Genomic DNA, 16,412 nt, shown 5'->3' on the forward strand with positions numbered 1-16,412 from the left:
CAGGAGTTCCCTACCTCACCTCTCTTCTGGGCGGGCCTCCCTCCGAACCACTCTCCCAGAGTAGACAGTGATCTTTTAAAACAATGTAAATCAGTTCGTATCATTTTCTGCTCATAAAGCTTCCACACATTCCCACGGTATATAGTAGAATCCGCTCACTGTGCTCCAGACATTTCGACCTCCTTCTAATTTCTCAAGCATGCAAAGTCACTTCCTGTTAACTGTCCCTCACACAAGCTGCTGCTTCACTGTGGCGTTGCCCTACCCACCATTAACCCACAGCCCGCCAGTCCATGTAGATCCTCGACGCCACTTCTTCCCAATGTCCTCCCCTGACCCTACAGGCTAAATAGGCCCTCTTGTCATTCGCTTCCACCTGTGCTTCTGCTTCACAAGACTTAACTGGAATTTGTGATTATGAAGTCATTTGCTTTATGTCTGTCCCTGTCCATCTTCTTCACTGTTAAACCGAGCATCTGGAACAGGGACTGGCACGTAGTAAGAGCTGAGCCAATATTTGAATAAAAGAATGAATGAATGAATAAGCAAGTGCAGTGAGGGCCCAGGAGAGGAAGAGATGGTTTCCAGTACGACCTGCTTAGTACTCTACACGCCCTAAAACCGGCACAGCGAGCCCCCCGCACCCGGGGCCGGTGGAGGAGGACAAGGCTGCCATTTCTGTCCGGCGCTGTCAGACCTCTGCCGCTAATGGGATCATCTCTAAATTTTAAAACTCTTACTTCTGATATAATTCAGACTTAAAAGTAGCAAGCATAGTACAAAGAATTCTTATGTACTTTTCACTCAAACTCCTTAAATGTTAACATTTTACTGTTTGCTTTATCAGTCTCTGTATTTCTCCTGAACTATTTTAGAGTACATTGCAGACAGAATGCCCTTGATCGCTAAATACTTCAGTGTGTACTTCCTAAAAAAAAAAAAAAAAAAAAGCATTTTCTTCTTTACAATCACAGTACAATTATCAAAAACAAAAAATTAATATGATTACTTCATCTAGAAACTTATTCATAATGTGTTAATTGTCCCATGTGTGTCCTTTATAGCCAAAAAAAAAAAAAAATTTTTTTTCCGGGTCCAGGAGTCAATCTAGGATCACATGTTGCACGCAGCTGTCGTGCGTCTGGTCCGCTTTAATCTTGAAACAATTCCCCAGTCTTTGCCTTTTGTGACGTTGGCATTTTTTAAGAGTACAGGCCAGTTATTTTGTAGAAGGTCTTCAGTGTGGGTTTGTCTGATGTTTCCTCATGATTAGATTCAAACTGTGCATCCTGGAGGCAGGAATCCCTCCAAAGAGGTGTAATGTCCTTCTTAGAGCATCACATTGGGAGGTACATGTCCCGTCATTGGTAACATTGTCACTGATCACCTGATTAAGCTGTTTCTCTTTTCCCTTTTGTAATAAGTTCTTGTGAGAAGATACTTTGAGATTATGTAAACATAGTGATAACCAACATTTTTTTAAACATTAGCCAACTCTACTCTGTGGTTCAACTAATTCTCCATTTCCTTGGGAAAATGCTTAAGGCCTGTTAATGGGTAATGAAATAGCTAATCATGCAACTTTTCCAGGTATAATGGCCTATTAATATTTTACCTAACCTTCTCTCACACAAACAAACCAAGGATACTATTTTTAAAAGAACACAATAAAATAATCTCATTCCTTATTCATCAGATGAGAAAGCTGAGGCCCAGACAGGCTAAGTGACTTGCCCAAGGTCAAACAGCCACTCAGTGGCAGAGCTGAAAATAATTAAGGGCTCACAGTAGAGCAAGAAAGGCAAAAGTCAGTTCAGAGTCTTTCAAGTACGTAAGCCCTGGGGGTACACCCGGAGCAGACTATGGCGGGTTTTCCGGGACCATTTTTGGAAAGTGATGGGATTCCTGCGCAGGCCCACGGGAGGGCAGGAGGTCTCCCACAGAGCCAGCGCCGTTTCCAGGGAAGCACGGCGGCTCACTGCTACGTGCGAGTTCCCTCTCTGTTCTCGCCTCTTCCTTTCTCTTTTTCTCCTCTCTTGGAAACACTCAAATCATTGCAAAGGCAAAAAAAGAAGAGTCTCATAGCCCGGGGAAGAGCCTTGCCCACAACGGGCTCCTCACCTAGAAACACTCTATGCTGGCTGCCTGTTTAATTCTAGTCAGTATCTTTCCATCTGTTGTTTCGCAATTGCATGAGGTAGGTCAGTCATAATCTTACCATATTTTACAAACTTGAGGATAGTTGTTAATCTGCCCAAGACCATTCCCACCTGGACTTAATACAGAAGCAAGCAGCCTCTTCTGCAATGTCCTGGGACTTGTCTTTTCCAAGGTAACTATTTTATTAAAAAAAAAAAAAAAAAAAAAAGCAGGTTTCAGGAGTTGGAACTCCAGTGTTGACATCTGCCCAGGACACAGGGTGGCCCTAGGCTGCAGCACGCCTGCTCTGCTTCCTCCAGGACTTTAGAAGCAGTGGCGATGTCACGCCCGGCCATCCAGGATCCCAAGGTACTACTTCTTCATAAAAGTTATTTGGAGACATTTAGCGGTGTACCCAAAGCTATGAACCAGAGGTAAGGATTATTCAGACATCCTGCATAATCTTTCTATGCAGAAGAGGTCCTGTTACCTCTTTACTGCTTCCTGAGAGGCACAACATGCATATAAAAGTAGAAGTGATGTTTTAATGAAGGGTTAACCCTTGATCAGGACTTGGTATTAAGTAAGCAAGGTATATTTTAAAAATTATAAAAGCAAAGATATAAATTGCTAGGAGCTAAAACTAGTAACTCAGCTACTGGGGACACAGGACCATGTCTGCTGTGCTAGGAGTTACGAGCAGCAGCCCTACCCGTGGCAGCGGCAGGACCAGTAGCCGACATTCACGGCGGGTTTTCCGTGTACCAGCACCACTGCGTGCTCTGGACAGAGCACCCCATTTAGTCCTCAGCATCATCTCCGTGCTCTTCTCCCTTCATACAAAGTCAGCATAAAGTAAATACAACACTGGGAAAATGTAGACTTGATCTAAGATGCTAATCCTGTTCTGGGGTAACAACTGAATAATCCTGGAGGTGTAGACCACCGAGAAGTTATTGCTGACTGACATACGAACTCACTCCCTCACTTCTCTCTCGTCACTGTATGGGTGAGGTCTTCCCTGCTCGTCCTATATAGAAACATCAGCCTCCTAACCCAGACTTGCCTGAGTCTCCTCATTAAACTCTAAGCTCCACGAGGACAGGAATTTTGTCTTCTCAACTGCTGTGTCCTCGTACCTAGAATAGTGCCTTGTCTGTGCTAGGTTTTTACCGTGTTATCTGTTGAAGAATGAATAACGGAATACTTGATGAACAAAGCCAAGCTCTAACAAAGATTACACTTTAAATGTGATTTGCTTTTACTTCTCGATCATAATAGGGTTCTTGTGACATGACTTGCCAGAGTCTCTTAAAAAGCTTGGGTATGGAATGTGTGAATGCTGTGAGTCTAAGAATGTCCCTATAGCTCGCATGGATGTTCAAAATCATGCTGTTGGATATGCTTAAAAGAAAAAAAAAAGGAGAAAAAGCCCGTAACTCCATTCCTAGTGACTAAACAAGCTTGAGCATTAAGTACCTAGTTAAACACTAGAAACAAATTTTAAATTGGTCAAGTCCCTTCATCGTTGAACAATGCTCTCTGAACACATACACGTGCCAGCACCGAAGTGACTAGAAGTAAAAACATAGTGAAACACGAGGGTTAATGACCTTCCCCCGATACGGGACATCTGCTCTCCCCGACGGCCAAACTCTCCCACGATGGCTTTCCAAAACTCAACAACTCAAACAGGATTTTTAGTCTAACTGACCTCCTTGGCAACTTGTATTTCTCCTGCTACTGGTAAGGCAGATAAAGAGAACTGAAGATTATACTTGTCATGGAGGGGAAAATGGCATAACCCTGTAGACATTTAAGAAATTTGTAGAAAAAAATTAAGGGAAAACTTGCATTTTTGAATGAACAAAAAATAGGGCCTATATGAGAGTCTAGGATAACTGGGTAACTGGGCTAAAAACCAGGAATTTTAATGTGTTTACAGTTTCAGCAAAAAGTGTGCTCTGGCCACTCATCGCACAAGCTTGTTCATTTATCACGGCTCCTTGTGAACAGAACAGCTACTAAGTTATTCAGATAAAAAAAAAAAAAACCTGTCAGTCGATGTGACAAATTCCTTATATATTTACTTATGTGGAAGTGTTATAAAATTTCACTGATGTTGTTAGAGCCCTGAGCATTACTTGTTTTAACTTTTTTTTCCCCTGAAAGCAGAAACTGAAAGGGAAAGTTATATTATTACATGATGCAAAGCCTTTTCTTCAGATACCTCTAGCTAGTCCCATTGTGCTTAGGCTAAACGTTCCAAGGGTAATAAAAGAGGGTTCCTTTCTCCTCTAAAACAGTTTTATTTTTTAAAAAATGCTGTTAAAATGAGGGAATGAAATCACATTTTATTCATAGCAGTTTTCATTACTATCTACCTCCAGGAAGACTACGTGACATTAAACAGTGATGAGAAAAATGTTTTGACTTGAACTCACACTCAAACTATAACATGCTTTCGGTGTGCGCGCCACTCTTCTGTAATTATTTGTGGCATAACGCTCATTCTGGAACAAAGTGGTTAGTATATACTTTTAAATACTGGTGTCAGAGAAAACATGCTTTTAGTTATTTCAAAGCTCTGAAAGTAATCACGGAAATAGAATCTGTAAGCAGACTTGGGACACGAGGTTAGATGGGAGGACTGTGCACCAGCCTTGCTTAAATCCTGGTGATCAAACCGGATTATGGTCACAAACACTTATCGGTTAAAAAGAGTTTGGCTGATATAAAAGTCAGTGCAAAGTACAAAACTTACATATTAACATACCCTACATTTCTGATTGGCTTCTGAACACAAACATGATTTTTAATTTGGCACAAAGAACTAAATCTAGACATGTTCAATAAACCTGTTGGTCCATCTGATTCTGCTTCGCTCCAGAAAAATTCCTTGCTAAATGCATCTGCATATTAATTGATTCTATTTCAAAATTTGGAATGAAGCTGTTTAATGTTATCATGCCTTCAATCCTTAAGTGACAGCAAACTGTATTCTAAATTACAATACTCACAGCTGTTGCCTGCTCTGCTACCCCTCTGTCCAGCTGAATGTTCTGGCTCCTTGTATGGAAACTGCAGAGTTGTATCCAAGGTTCTGAACCCTTCTTTGAGAGAGTGATGCTTGTAGTACTCCACCAGCTCCTTTAGGAAAAAAGAATCAAACACATGAGCTCCTTGACACATCAATGTATACAATACACTGCTAAATTTTCCATAAGCACATGGAAGAGTAAGTAAATGATGATCTCCCCATGCTGTCTGGACGTATGTGACACCTGGCGAGTAATGGTCCTTGCTACCCAGGCCATTCGGAATATGAGTTACTGCCTGTTGTTACTCAACATCCTGTTAGTCTTCAGTCAGATGCAGTAAATGAAAAGAAATCATACTAGACCCCCATTTCAGAACAGTAATTATTGTTCTTATTTATGAAATACTTCCCTTTATTTTTGTTTAGAAAAGCAACAGCTGCTTTATGAGTATATAGCAATTTCCAGTTTCCTGCGTTTTCCTTCAGCATGGCAGAAAAACCAGCTTGATCCTGAATGTACTTTCCCGTGGTAAGCCAAAGCGGATAAACCGCAAATGCCGCTCGACGTTGTGTCTGACTTAGCAGTGTTAGTGCCCCCTCCTGGCTCTGTGCCGTCTGGTCCTCACCGAGGTCGGTAATGTAGTTCTTCCCAACTTCCTCTTACACCTAAATCTGCCTTAAATACATCCAAGCCTAACGTAACAACCACCCAGCATCTTTCACACTAAAATTTCGGGAAATTTCTTTTGAGATGTCAGTTTCACAGATTCTGCACAAATCTGAATCCGTCTACTCTAAACAGAAATTGAATAATGATTAAATCACACTGGAAAAATGCATATTATCACTAGATGAGTTACTGCAGCTATGTTTCTTAGAGAAACCTGAAGTGAAAATGAAAGCAAAATCGCTCTTAACCTAATCATTCAGTGCTTCTGCCTCAGCACTAGTGTTTAAAACAGCGTAAAAGCAACTCTTTTTTTTTTTTAAATGACACTGTCATCAACTCAGTTCCTCCATTCAGTGGTTATGTTCAAAGTTCCCAAAACAACTCAATCAGGCCAAAAATCACCCAAAAGAAAAAGAGACTCATCAATGATGTATGTATTATTTGTGACCAGACTCAGATGAGTTGTGGAATGCATTGTGTGGGGAGTTCCCGGGCTCAGGGATGGTGAAAATGAGGCTCCGAGGAGTTCTCACCCTTGAAGGAAAGTGAAGGGTTATGAGAGTTCAAAGGCAAGAAAGAGAACTTCCTTCTCTGAATCCAGTGGGGAGGTTGAGGGGAGAGTTGATGGTGGGGGGTAGCTTGGCTTAAATTGAAGAACAGGTAAAATTTCAAAAGCCAGGAAGGAAGGATTAAGTAGAACAGTCAGGCGGGGAACAGACACAAAGGTAACAAAGACCACGTTCGTAAACTAAAAGCAGCGTAGTTTGGATAAAGTAAGTGGGGATTTTTCACCTTTCATGTCTGTTAAATGGGGATAATAAAACATTTCACAGATGAGATGTATCAAGGGCCTGGTACGTGTGAATGAATCATCATGGCTACTGTGAGCCCACATGCCAGGTCTTTTATACAGTTTCTTACAGTCTTCACAAAAGAAACAACAGCTAGGCCTTGTCCCTAGTGATGCTCAAGGCTCGGTGAGGTTTACTCAGCTTGGGCAAGGCTGTACTGCTGGTGTCTGTCTCCAAAGTTTCTGCTCTCAGCTACACTATACTATTAGCAAATAGTACCTGGAAAACATAACTACGCAAAAAGGGAGGCAAAGAGAAGGACCATTTGCTAAGCATCCATGGGGTATCAGGAACTTTGTTGTCTTAGATCCAAAGTGCTAAGGTTTTACACACATGACAACTTAAAATTTTTTTCTTCCATCCTTCCTTCCTTTGGGCCCAGATCATGGGGGTCCTTGATGAAACAAAAGAATATGGAACATGATCAACTTAAAAAAGTTAAAATACTAGATAGAAGTTTGTATCCTCAGAATGGCTTCAATGATCAGAATATAGCATTTGTATTGTGATTTTTTAACATGGTTTATAAAGGCAAGATCTAGAATTAAATTCTACTCAGAGACCAATGATATAATTAAATTTTTTTTAAAGGCAAAATTTGGTAAGGTCTCTGGAAGAACTGGACATGTATATGTACATGGTGTTGCTGGAGCAAAGGGTACTAAAAGTTCTCTTAGTCTTCTAATTTAAACTGAAAGAAATGTGTTTTCTTTAGCAAAAATATGGAAATAAACCTGAAAGCAACTGGAAGCCAACAGATTTGAACGTCAGTGTACTTTTGTTATAGGTAATATGACTTCTACGCATTATATTATGAATTAGCATGAAGTAAAGCTTATGTGAAGTTGGCTAGAAACTACAGGATTATACTGATGATCATTTAATACCTACCCACCTCCAAATTTTATGGAAGAAAAATGATTTTGCCAAGGCCAAGGGTCATGTGGCTTGGTAAGCTGCAAAACACCCTGTTAACATCTCACTAAGCATGAAAGATGTTTTAGTTCCATTTTTACAGCCCTTTGAGGACAAATCTTCCTACATGTTTCTAACTGGGGAGAATTAAATCGTGCCACGGTGGATCTCTTCCAATTTATGCCTTTATGCTTCCTGTATTTTCGTCTAATCCACCCCTGCCGTAGCAGTCATTGACCTTCAGGTACTACAAGTAAATAAGAAGACTCTGAACAAAAGAAACCGCTAAGCTCGCCTTATCTCACTCTGACACAGCAGTGTCAACAATTCAAGTCTCTCTGAAAAATAATGAGTGAGAGCCAGTTGTTCCAATTACCAAGGAAACAGGCAGTGGAGATGATTTATAAACAGCAGTGGGACATGGATTGTCTGGCATACATGAGAATTAGAACAAAATTAATGCCTTGTAATATGGATACAGAAATTCACTTAGAATTTGAATTTAATGACTAAAACACAAAGATTTAGACAAACTAAGCTACTGAAACCCAAGGGGAAGAGGTTAGGTCATATAACCACCTGAGGCCAACCGCCTCTTCGGGAAGCTGGCTAATTTAAGACAAGTTGTGGATTTTGTTTGCATTTTATCTCCTTTCCAAATTAACTCCCAGACCCTAATGAGTTTCCTTAGGCAGATGAATATAACTTGATCACCCATGATGGGAGGATACTGAACTACACTTCAGTAAGAAACAGCTCCATCCATAGACCATCATGTACTTACAGTGGGAGCAGTGTTATTTGACCCCAGTGTGATAAAAGGTAACTCCTTGAGGTTGTATGATGCAGGTTTAGAGAAGCCTCTAGGTTGCCAGAGGGAAGCTGAAGGTCCCCATTAACCCTCCATCTTCTTCCTAAGGGGCTGGTTACTGAGACAGGAGCCATCCCTTCTGAACAGGAATTCACATGGCACTTTCCAGTTTAGGGTCAAAGGACAGTATTATTGTGAGGTTCTTGGTGCAGATGGACTTAACTATTTGAAAGAGCTAATTCAAATTAGTAAGCCCTTTTTGAATTCTGCAAAAACACTGATTTCACATGGTGAGGACTCAATATAAATGTGTTCAACAAATGAACAGAAACAGGAGAGGCAGCTCCAGACGAGTTCAACTGTCTCAGCAATTTTTATGGTTATTTGCTGAACCTGACAAAAGTGTTCGTCTGCGACTGAGATTTTTTTCAGCTCCTAGCCTTTCTTTCTTTTCACAATTATATCCTTTTGCAAATGTTTTTTTTGTTTGTTTCATTGCAGTTTTGCAGTTAATTCTTAATCCCCTCCTTTTAACCTACTGCACGGTGCTTCCTTACAAAAGATCCCCGGATCTGGAGGAAAAACACCTGCGTGTGTCTGGAGCAGTGGCGTGTCAGGCATTTTACACATACCATGTAAGGGGAGCTTTTTTCAGCTCTGTGACAAATACTCTTAATTCCCTTTCCAGAACATCACGGCAGAACCTTCTACTGCTCTCGGTACAAATTATTTGAATTCTGGGTTCCTTATTGCTTTTACTATAATCACAGCTTTATATGCAGATGGGAACTGGAGGACCTATGTCCGCTAATCCAGGTCATGCAGCATTTACTGGCTTTTCACATCTAACCTCAGAGGCCAAGGAACTTTCTGGAGGTGAATCCAGGGGATGCAAAGCTGAATTGACTGTTGCTTCCCAGTGACTGTTCCTTTCAGGCTCTTTGCTTGTCTCCTGTGATGGGAGTCCCTTTCGTTGCTTTCAAAGTCAGCAAGGCCGGCAGCCGTCTCTGGCCCAACAGCATGTCTGTGTGTGCCTCACAGTCATCGTAATACCACGGAGCAGCCTCATTACCAAGCACAGCAGTTCTGTGGGTGGGAAGTCAAGCTGCTGTGCCTCACGGTGACGGGGAGACCCCTGTGCGTGCTTTTATCACGTCTCGGCCGGGGCTGTCACTCAGTATTTGTGCATACGCTTGCCGCCTCCCTGCTAGGTTTTCATTTCAGGAAGAGCCGCCTCGGGTCGCGTTCTCTCTGTGCACAGCCTGCTTGTTCCAGCAGAACGTAAGTCACTGCCAGCAGGGAGGATGCCTGGATCTTGGTTGCCAGTTTGACAGGGTCTACCTTTTCCAGGACATGAGTTCGCTGCCTGTCCTTAGCATGTGAATTGGGGATGTGATATTTAGGTCCAGAGAGACTTCCTTTCTTTTCTTTCAACTCAAGATGCTTCAGTTTCTTTAAAACAATGATTCCTGTCTTGAAGCAGTTCTAAATTTTTAGGCAAGGCTTTCAAGCTGGCCTGTTTTGTGAGGCTCTCTTACACTCAATTTTAACTTTAATGTTAACATCCGCAAAGTGCTTTGACATGTTTTCCGGAAGGATGCATTATGTATCACTTGATTGATGGTTCAATCAATGAGTAGTCCTTCCCAGTGTTACTCAAAGTACTTAGCAGAGTGCTACAAATGCATCTTATGTCCTATATCCAAATTCTTCATTATCTCAAGAAACTCCTTCAAACTTGAGACACAGACTTGAGACTGCTTTTCAAGAAATGAGAACTTTCTCTTTACCGTCAGCAACGCACGTGTGATGACAGTAATGCACTGTTTATATGACCTATATGTAATATTCTAATATGCTAATTGCACTTTTGAAAATAGTCAGAATAGTCCTCATTTATTTGAAGCAACTTAGTAACAACATACTATTTCAACTTAAATATAAAATTCCTATGAAATATCACTGCCATGTGGTAAAAATGTCACCTTGTTAATGTTTAATTGTCCAAGGCAATGAAGGAGAACTGTAACACAGATAACTTAAAATAGCAGAAAATACAGGAAGGTTTTCCATTTGACAGCATAGTGTATTTTGTGTGAAATGAACCTAAATGTGAGAGACACTTTACCAATTACAACTTTTTAATGTTTAATTTAAAATCTTTTCTTCTGCCTGAATGAGGAGACGGGCAGAGTAGCAAAGAGACGTGTATTGAAACTTCGCTGTGTGTCACTCAAATACGGTGAAACACACAAGTGAAAGCAGATAGTTTTGAATGTGTCGGTGGCTCTAAGGATCATAAACAGTGTGGACTCTGAAATATTATCTGAAACTTGCAAGCTTAGTTTACAATGAAAATATGACTAGGGCAACATAAATGTAACTAGAATTCTTAAAACTTTTCAGGACTCCACTACAAAATTATAGTATGATTCTCTTCAAACAATGTTCAGTGAGCATAATTTCCAAGAAACTATAGAATTAAAACTGACTTTTCTAATAAGAGAAAAATGAGGACCACAGATTGAAAAGAACTAATCAATGCTTACCATTAAACTTTTAAACTTCCTATTTTCTGCAATGTGAAAAAAGCCATCTCTTGTTAAAATCTTGATGTGCTTTGCTTCATTATTGTACCTGTGGGCAACGGATAACTTATGAATATAAATGTGTTTTTAATCAGCTGAAATCAATAATTACCAGAGGGCATGCCCCAATAACATTATAGGAATTAATTCTGAAGACAAAATATATACCTATGCCAATACACTGGTGACAGCTAATTAACAAAATACATTTACTAGATTGGCTAAAGATACAACCAATATTTGAAGTGGGGGGGTTAGGTTTGACCAATCACTATGCCCAATTTATTCATAAGATCAGTTTGAGAATACTGAAAAACAAAGTAAAACAAAATCAAGTAATTTATATTCTTAGAATTTACGAGAAACACACACATCAAGTCACCAAATTACAGTATTATGAAAGAAACCTAATATGCCAATTAGCGGCCTGTAACACGTAATACTGTTTTTTCTAACAGATATTTTCAAGTATTAATGAACTGTCTGGAGAGATGATGCATTATTTCTGCTGCAATTAGAACCTTGGTTTTCAACTTTCAGCGCGATACATGTCAGATGGTCTATGCAATTATGAAAACAGGAAATCTATTTCTGTAAAAGTACTCGTCCTACTTACTTAATGCTAATTGCATATTCTCCTGACTCTTTGGTCCTGTGCCTCACAAGGTAAGTACTATTTACCCTATTAATAAGTTCAGTCTCTGCCTGCAATCTTTCCATTGCTCCAGCATACCTGTAAGAAAGACAGACACAGAAAATGTAGGTAATGTACCTGGAAGAGAAGAGAGGCTAAAAATAAGTGATCGTGTTGGGATTTTAATTTAGGAGCAGAACTGAGCTGATTTTACTTCTATATTAATTATATTGCTTCAAAAAAAATAATGGGGAAAAAAGTCCTTCAATTACATCCAAATGCAAATGCTCTACAAAGATTACAACAGGGAAGTGAACAATGCTTAACACGAGGTAAATATTTATCAAATAAATAAATGGGACAAAGAACTAGTAGGTATTGGGTTAGAGGGAGAGTTGTGGGAAGTTTAGGGTCAAGAAGGAAAAAGATGTACTCAATAAAAAAAAATGTTTAAGAAAAAAAAAAGAAGGAAACGGACACGAAGGGAAGGACTGCCCTGCGTAAGACGCACCCAGATGTACACACACGCCTCCAAAATGTCACTTGTTCTACGTGCAACAGTGTGAAATAAAATCTCCTTTGAGTGTCATTTTAAGAAAACTCCAGTCATAATTTAAATTATTTTTATGATATAAAATTAATTCTTGTAGTCCACAATTTGGCTAACCAGTTTTCTTAAGAAATTAGTAGTAGTAGTAGTAAAATGTTTAAAAGGTGGTATTTTCAAAACCAGAATTCAATTCTTCCTCAACTATGTTGGCCTTAAACATACCCAAATTCCATGACACCAACAATAAAAGGCCCCAGGTGAATGTTGAAATATTCTTTAGTGATCTTTCACATCAAATACAGGTTTAGCATTTACTGGCAAATACATTCGAGATGTTGGGTAATAAAAGTTAAAGGAAAAATTTTATGTTTCGATTGGCTAGCTTTCAAATCAGTATTCTTTGTTTTGTCTACACTGCAAAATTTCATGACACTGTGCCTTCCAGTTACATGCTGTACTGAAAACTTCAGCTCTGTCCTGGGCTCTGGGTAGCATTTTAATTTGGAAATGAGAAATTCTAGGAAATGTTTGTATTATTTCTTTGATAATCGCTGCTTTCAGTGTCTCCTGGAGTTCCTACCAACTGCAGGCTGGGTTTCTAGGGTCGATTGATTTTTCTCTCTCTTTTCTCTCATATAATCTCTTTGATTTTCTGGAGGATTTGCTCAATTTTACTTTCCAGTTCCTCTAACTCAATATTTAATTTTAGAAGAGCTCTTGAATGTTCTCTGATTGTTCCTTTTATAAAACATCCAGCTCACTTCTCTGGATGTATTGTCATCTCGATTCTGAGAATGTAAGTTAAAGGCTTTAAAAACAAATCTTTTGCCCATTCTAATGTTTGTCTTTCTTCCAGGTTTCTTTTTTTCCCATTTTATCTGTTCTCTACTTCAAGGTTTTTCTCAAATGTCTGGTTACTCTTGGTTGTCTGCTCATATTTAAGAGGGAGGCATCCAAGAATGGGCTGGAAGCTCTGTGTGGGGACGGCAAGGTAAGCTCCTTGGGAACCTGATTGTTTGGCTAGAACCTGAGGGTGGGGCTGGATTTTAGGTTTTTAACTCTTGAGTCTATTCAGTTTCTTTAGAGAAAAGTCTTCCAGATTCCCGTCTGGACACAAGGAGAAGGGCAGCCCACGTGTGAGACCCAGCTGTCCCAGCACTGAAACGGGGCTAGTCCCGGAACAGGGCATCATCCCCCGTCTGTAGACTGACTTTCCTTAATTTGACCCCTCTGTTTGCAGTTTGGCATCTCCCCAGTCTCTCCTGGGCCTGCTCTTTCCAAGTCCAGGCCCTATATGGCTCAATTTCCCCACGTAATTTATCTTCTATCGCGTGTCTCCTGCAAGGGCAGGAAGAGGTAAGTTGCCTGACGACTCGAAGGATGAGGTAGGGCCCTTGGCATCTGTGTTCTTTCTGTCATATGGATTTTCAGACAGTTTCCCAGATTTAAGCCCCATGCCTCATCCCTGCCTTCATGCACCCCAAAACACAGCTAGATTGCTGAAGATAATACTGCTTGAATTCTGGTGTATTCCATGGTCTATATGACAGACAAAGTTTACCTTGTGGGAACAACTTGTTTGTAAATATGGAAAGAATGAATACACTGTACAGTTGGTGATATTCAACTTCTTTACAACTTGAGAACCACAGTGTCATCTTCTCTAAACAAACAGTTTAGTAATTCTAAAATTGAAGGTTCTATTTTCCAGTATAGTTGATCATTTTGTCCCAGCAGAAGGCATTTAATATGAAACTAACTGCTTAGTGTGAATAAATTGTCCAAACTGATTAAAAAAAAAGTAATTTAAAAATTCTACATTTTTATTTCTTCCTATTTTCAAGGGTCTTCCCTCATGTGAACATCTTCATTTTTTTTTAATCATTAGGAACAAACTATTCTAAGTGGTTATATTTTCAATAGAATTTTACAAACTGGAACAAAAGAACATTTTAAAACAAAGGAATAAAAGGCTAATCTCTTGTGCCCCCAGATGGTTCCCAGGTAACTCATCAGTTTACTTCATAAAATCCATGTAGTCTGTGGCATGACTATCTCTAAAAATCATTATTTTTGTAACTACTCTGCCTTCTATGAAAAATACTAAAAGAAAAGAGAAATCTTTACATGCGCAGGATCTCACCAGTTCTTGATATTTTTTCAGTTTGATCATCAATGCTATCAGCTCTATTCAAATTTAATTTCTTTCAGGATTACAGTCTTTAATTCCATGAAAACTAAGACCTTGAATCTGTCTTAAACCAACTAAACAAATAGCAAAGATTTCTAGGTCCATCACAAACCTGCTTCAATTTCTTCAGCAAGCTCAGTGCTGAAGGCCAGGGAGGGATGTCAGAGAAAGGAGACCATGGCTGCAGAAGGCAGGTGTGCCGGGAGGGGGCGGAGGGGAGGAATCCCGTACTTGGGACAATGTCTTCGTACAGCAACCTGGCACTTCCCATGCTTTGTTTATGTAACCAAATAATCAGAATATTTTAACAGTATCAGACAACGCAGGTGCTATCTACACTTGCAAACTGAACTAGCACTGTTTTATGCTCAGAATCTCATTTATATACATATCCTGATATCTAATTTGTATGTATATATTTCAATATCAAAATGAAAACAGATGCAGTCATCTTTTAAGAGAAGCCAAATTCAAAATTCAGCAAACATAAAAGTAAACATACTTATGATTTGTACTTTGACAGGTGGTGGAAATGGAATAACTTGGAATCCTGGCTCTATCTACCACTGACTAGTTGCTTGGCCTTAATCGTTGTTTCCTCATCTGTAAAATTAATAATAATAACCTTCCTCATAAAGATACCAGAAAGACAAAATGAAATAAAACGTGTAAGTACCCAGTATATGTTGGTTGTTATCAGACGATGATTGTAACTATCCTAGATTCTAAATAGATTTTTTTCCAGTTGAAGATCTCACTTCCTCTTAAACTCATAATGTCTAAAAAATAATAATCATTATCTACTTTGCTTCCTTGGTTCTGCAAGTGCTAATGCCAGCCTCCAAGTGGTAAGTGAGCTCCACACAGACCTCAAACTTCAGATGTGGCTACATCTTGCTCCTACCATATTGTGTGTTGTAAACTCTATTTTTAGGCTCTACTATCCTTTCTGGGCTAATTTTTAGTTTCAAACAATGGAATTATACTTTTTTCCTCTGCTTCATGAAATCGATTCTCCTAAAATACTATATATTTGCGCACATCCCATCCCCCTCTGTGGCTGTTACAAACTTTGAATTTACAGTCAGGTACATGCACTTGTATACACACACACACACACCACTCTGATAAAGATATGGAAAGGTCAGCAATACATAAATTCATTATGGTGTTTTGTTGCATCTGAAAACACCTTTTAGCCAGGACAAATGGAAATGGAACGCTGTTTACTATTCCCACGTCTGAGGCGTCGTCGAGCTAAGGGTATGATATTTCAACTTAGCTACATAAACATTTTTAATACTTACCAGGGTTGGCAAGAATAATCTACTGGTTTGGGCACCTAGGATATAAAAAGGCAAAAATAGATTGTTTACTTAAAGGAAGCTTTTAGAAATCAATCATTAATTCAGTTCAGCTGACTCAGCTTTATAAAACCCCCAGGAGCGCAGTCCTACAATGAACAATCCATTGGCAATGTTACACACAGTGAATCATGGTGTATGTCCGGTACGTAGAAAATAATTCACATTACTTTAATTCATTCTTTCTACTGCCACTGTACCTCTAAAGGAAGAGATAACAGGAAAAATATGAATTGGAATCTTTTGGTATTTATTACCAAGGCAGTTTAATTCTATCATAGCAAATTAAAATGAAAATGTTAAGAAAACCAAATAGCACTCTGCTTTCCTAAGACATTGGAAAAACAGGCAAAATAAACAATATCCGCTGGAAATAGACTCTTATTTTGTAACACACGTTTTAAACGCTGCTTTTGAAGTCTTGGTACCAACTGGAAAACCTTTTATTTACGAAAAAGCCATGGGATATATTTTTCTTTTTTCACCTATGGAGCTTTTGCAAAAGAGAAAACCATAGCAATTTCTACACAAAGAAAGAAAAAGAAAACTTCTAGTTGCTGATTACAACTAGAAAATGAACAAAGCCAAAGAAGGCATACTAATATTCATAAAAGAACAAAATGCATGCTGTGCAAAGGGGGACGAAGTTTATAAATCCC

General features: G+C 39.3%; 1 protein-coding gene across 2 annotated transcripts in view; it reads right to left on the reverse strand.

Annotated features, from left to right (window-relative positions):
- Positions 1–16,412, reverse strand: part of VAV3 (vav guanine nucleotide exchange factor 3) — a 334,983-nt gene that overhangs the window by 19,072 nt on the left and 299,499 nt on the right. For both annotated transcript variants that reach the window (XM_010945807.3, XM_074370077.1), the window contains 4 exons: positions 15,697–15,731; positions 11,631–11,747; positions 10,976–11,063; positions 5,160–5,289 (listed from right to left, as the gene is read on the reverse strand). In XM_010945807.3, the coding sequence (XP_010944109.2) occupies positions 5,160–5,289; positions 10,976–11,063; positions 11,631–11,747; positions 15,697–15,731 (370 nt within the window). The remainder of the gene's footprint in view (positions 1–5,159; positions 5,290–10,975; positions 11,064–11,630; positions 11,748–15,696; positions 15,732–16,412) is intronic.

This window comes from Camelus bactrianus, chromosome 9, assembly GCF_048773025.1.
Source record: "Camelus bactrianus isolate YW-2024 breed Bactrian camel chromosome 9, ASM4877302v1, whole genome shotgun sequence".
In the NCBI taxonomy this organism is placed as follows: domain Eukaryota; kingdom Metazoa; phylum Chordata; class Mammalia; order Artiodactyla; family Camelidae; genus Camelus; species Camelus bactrianus.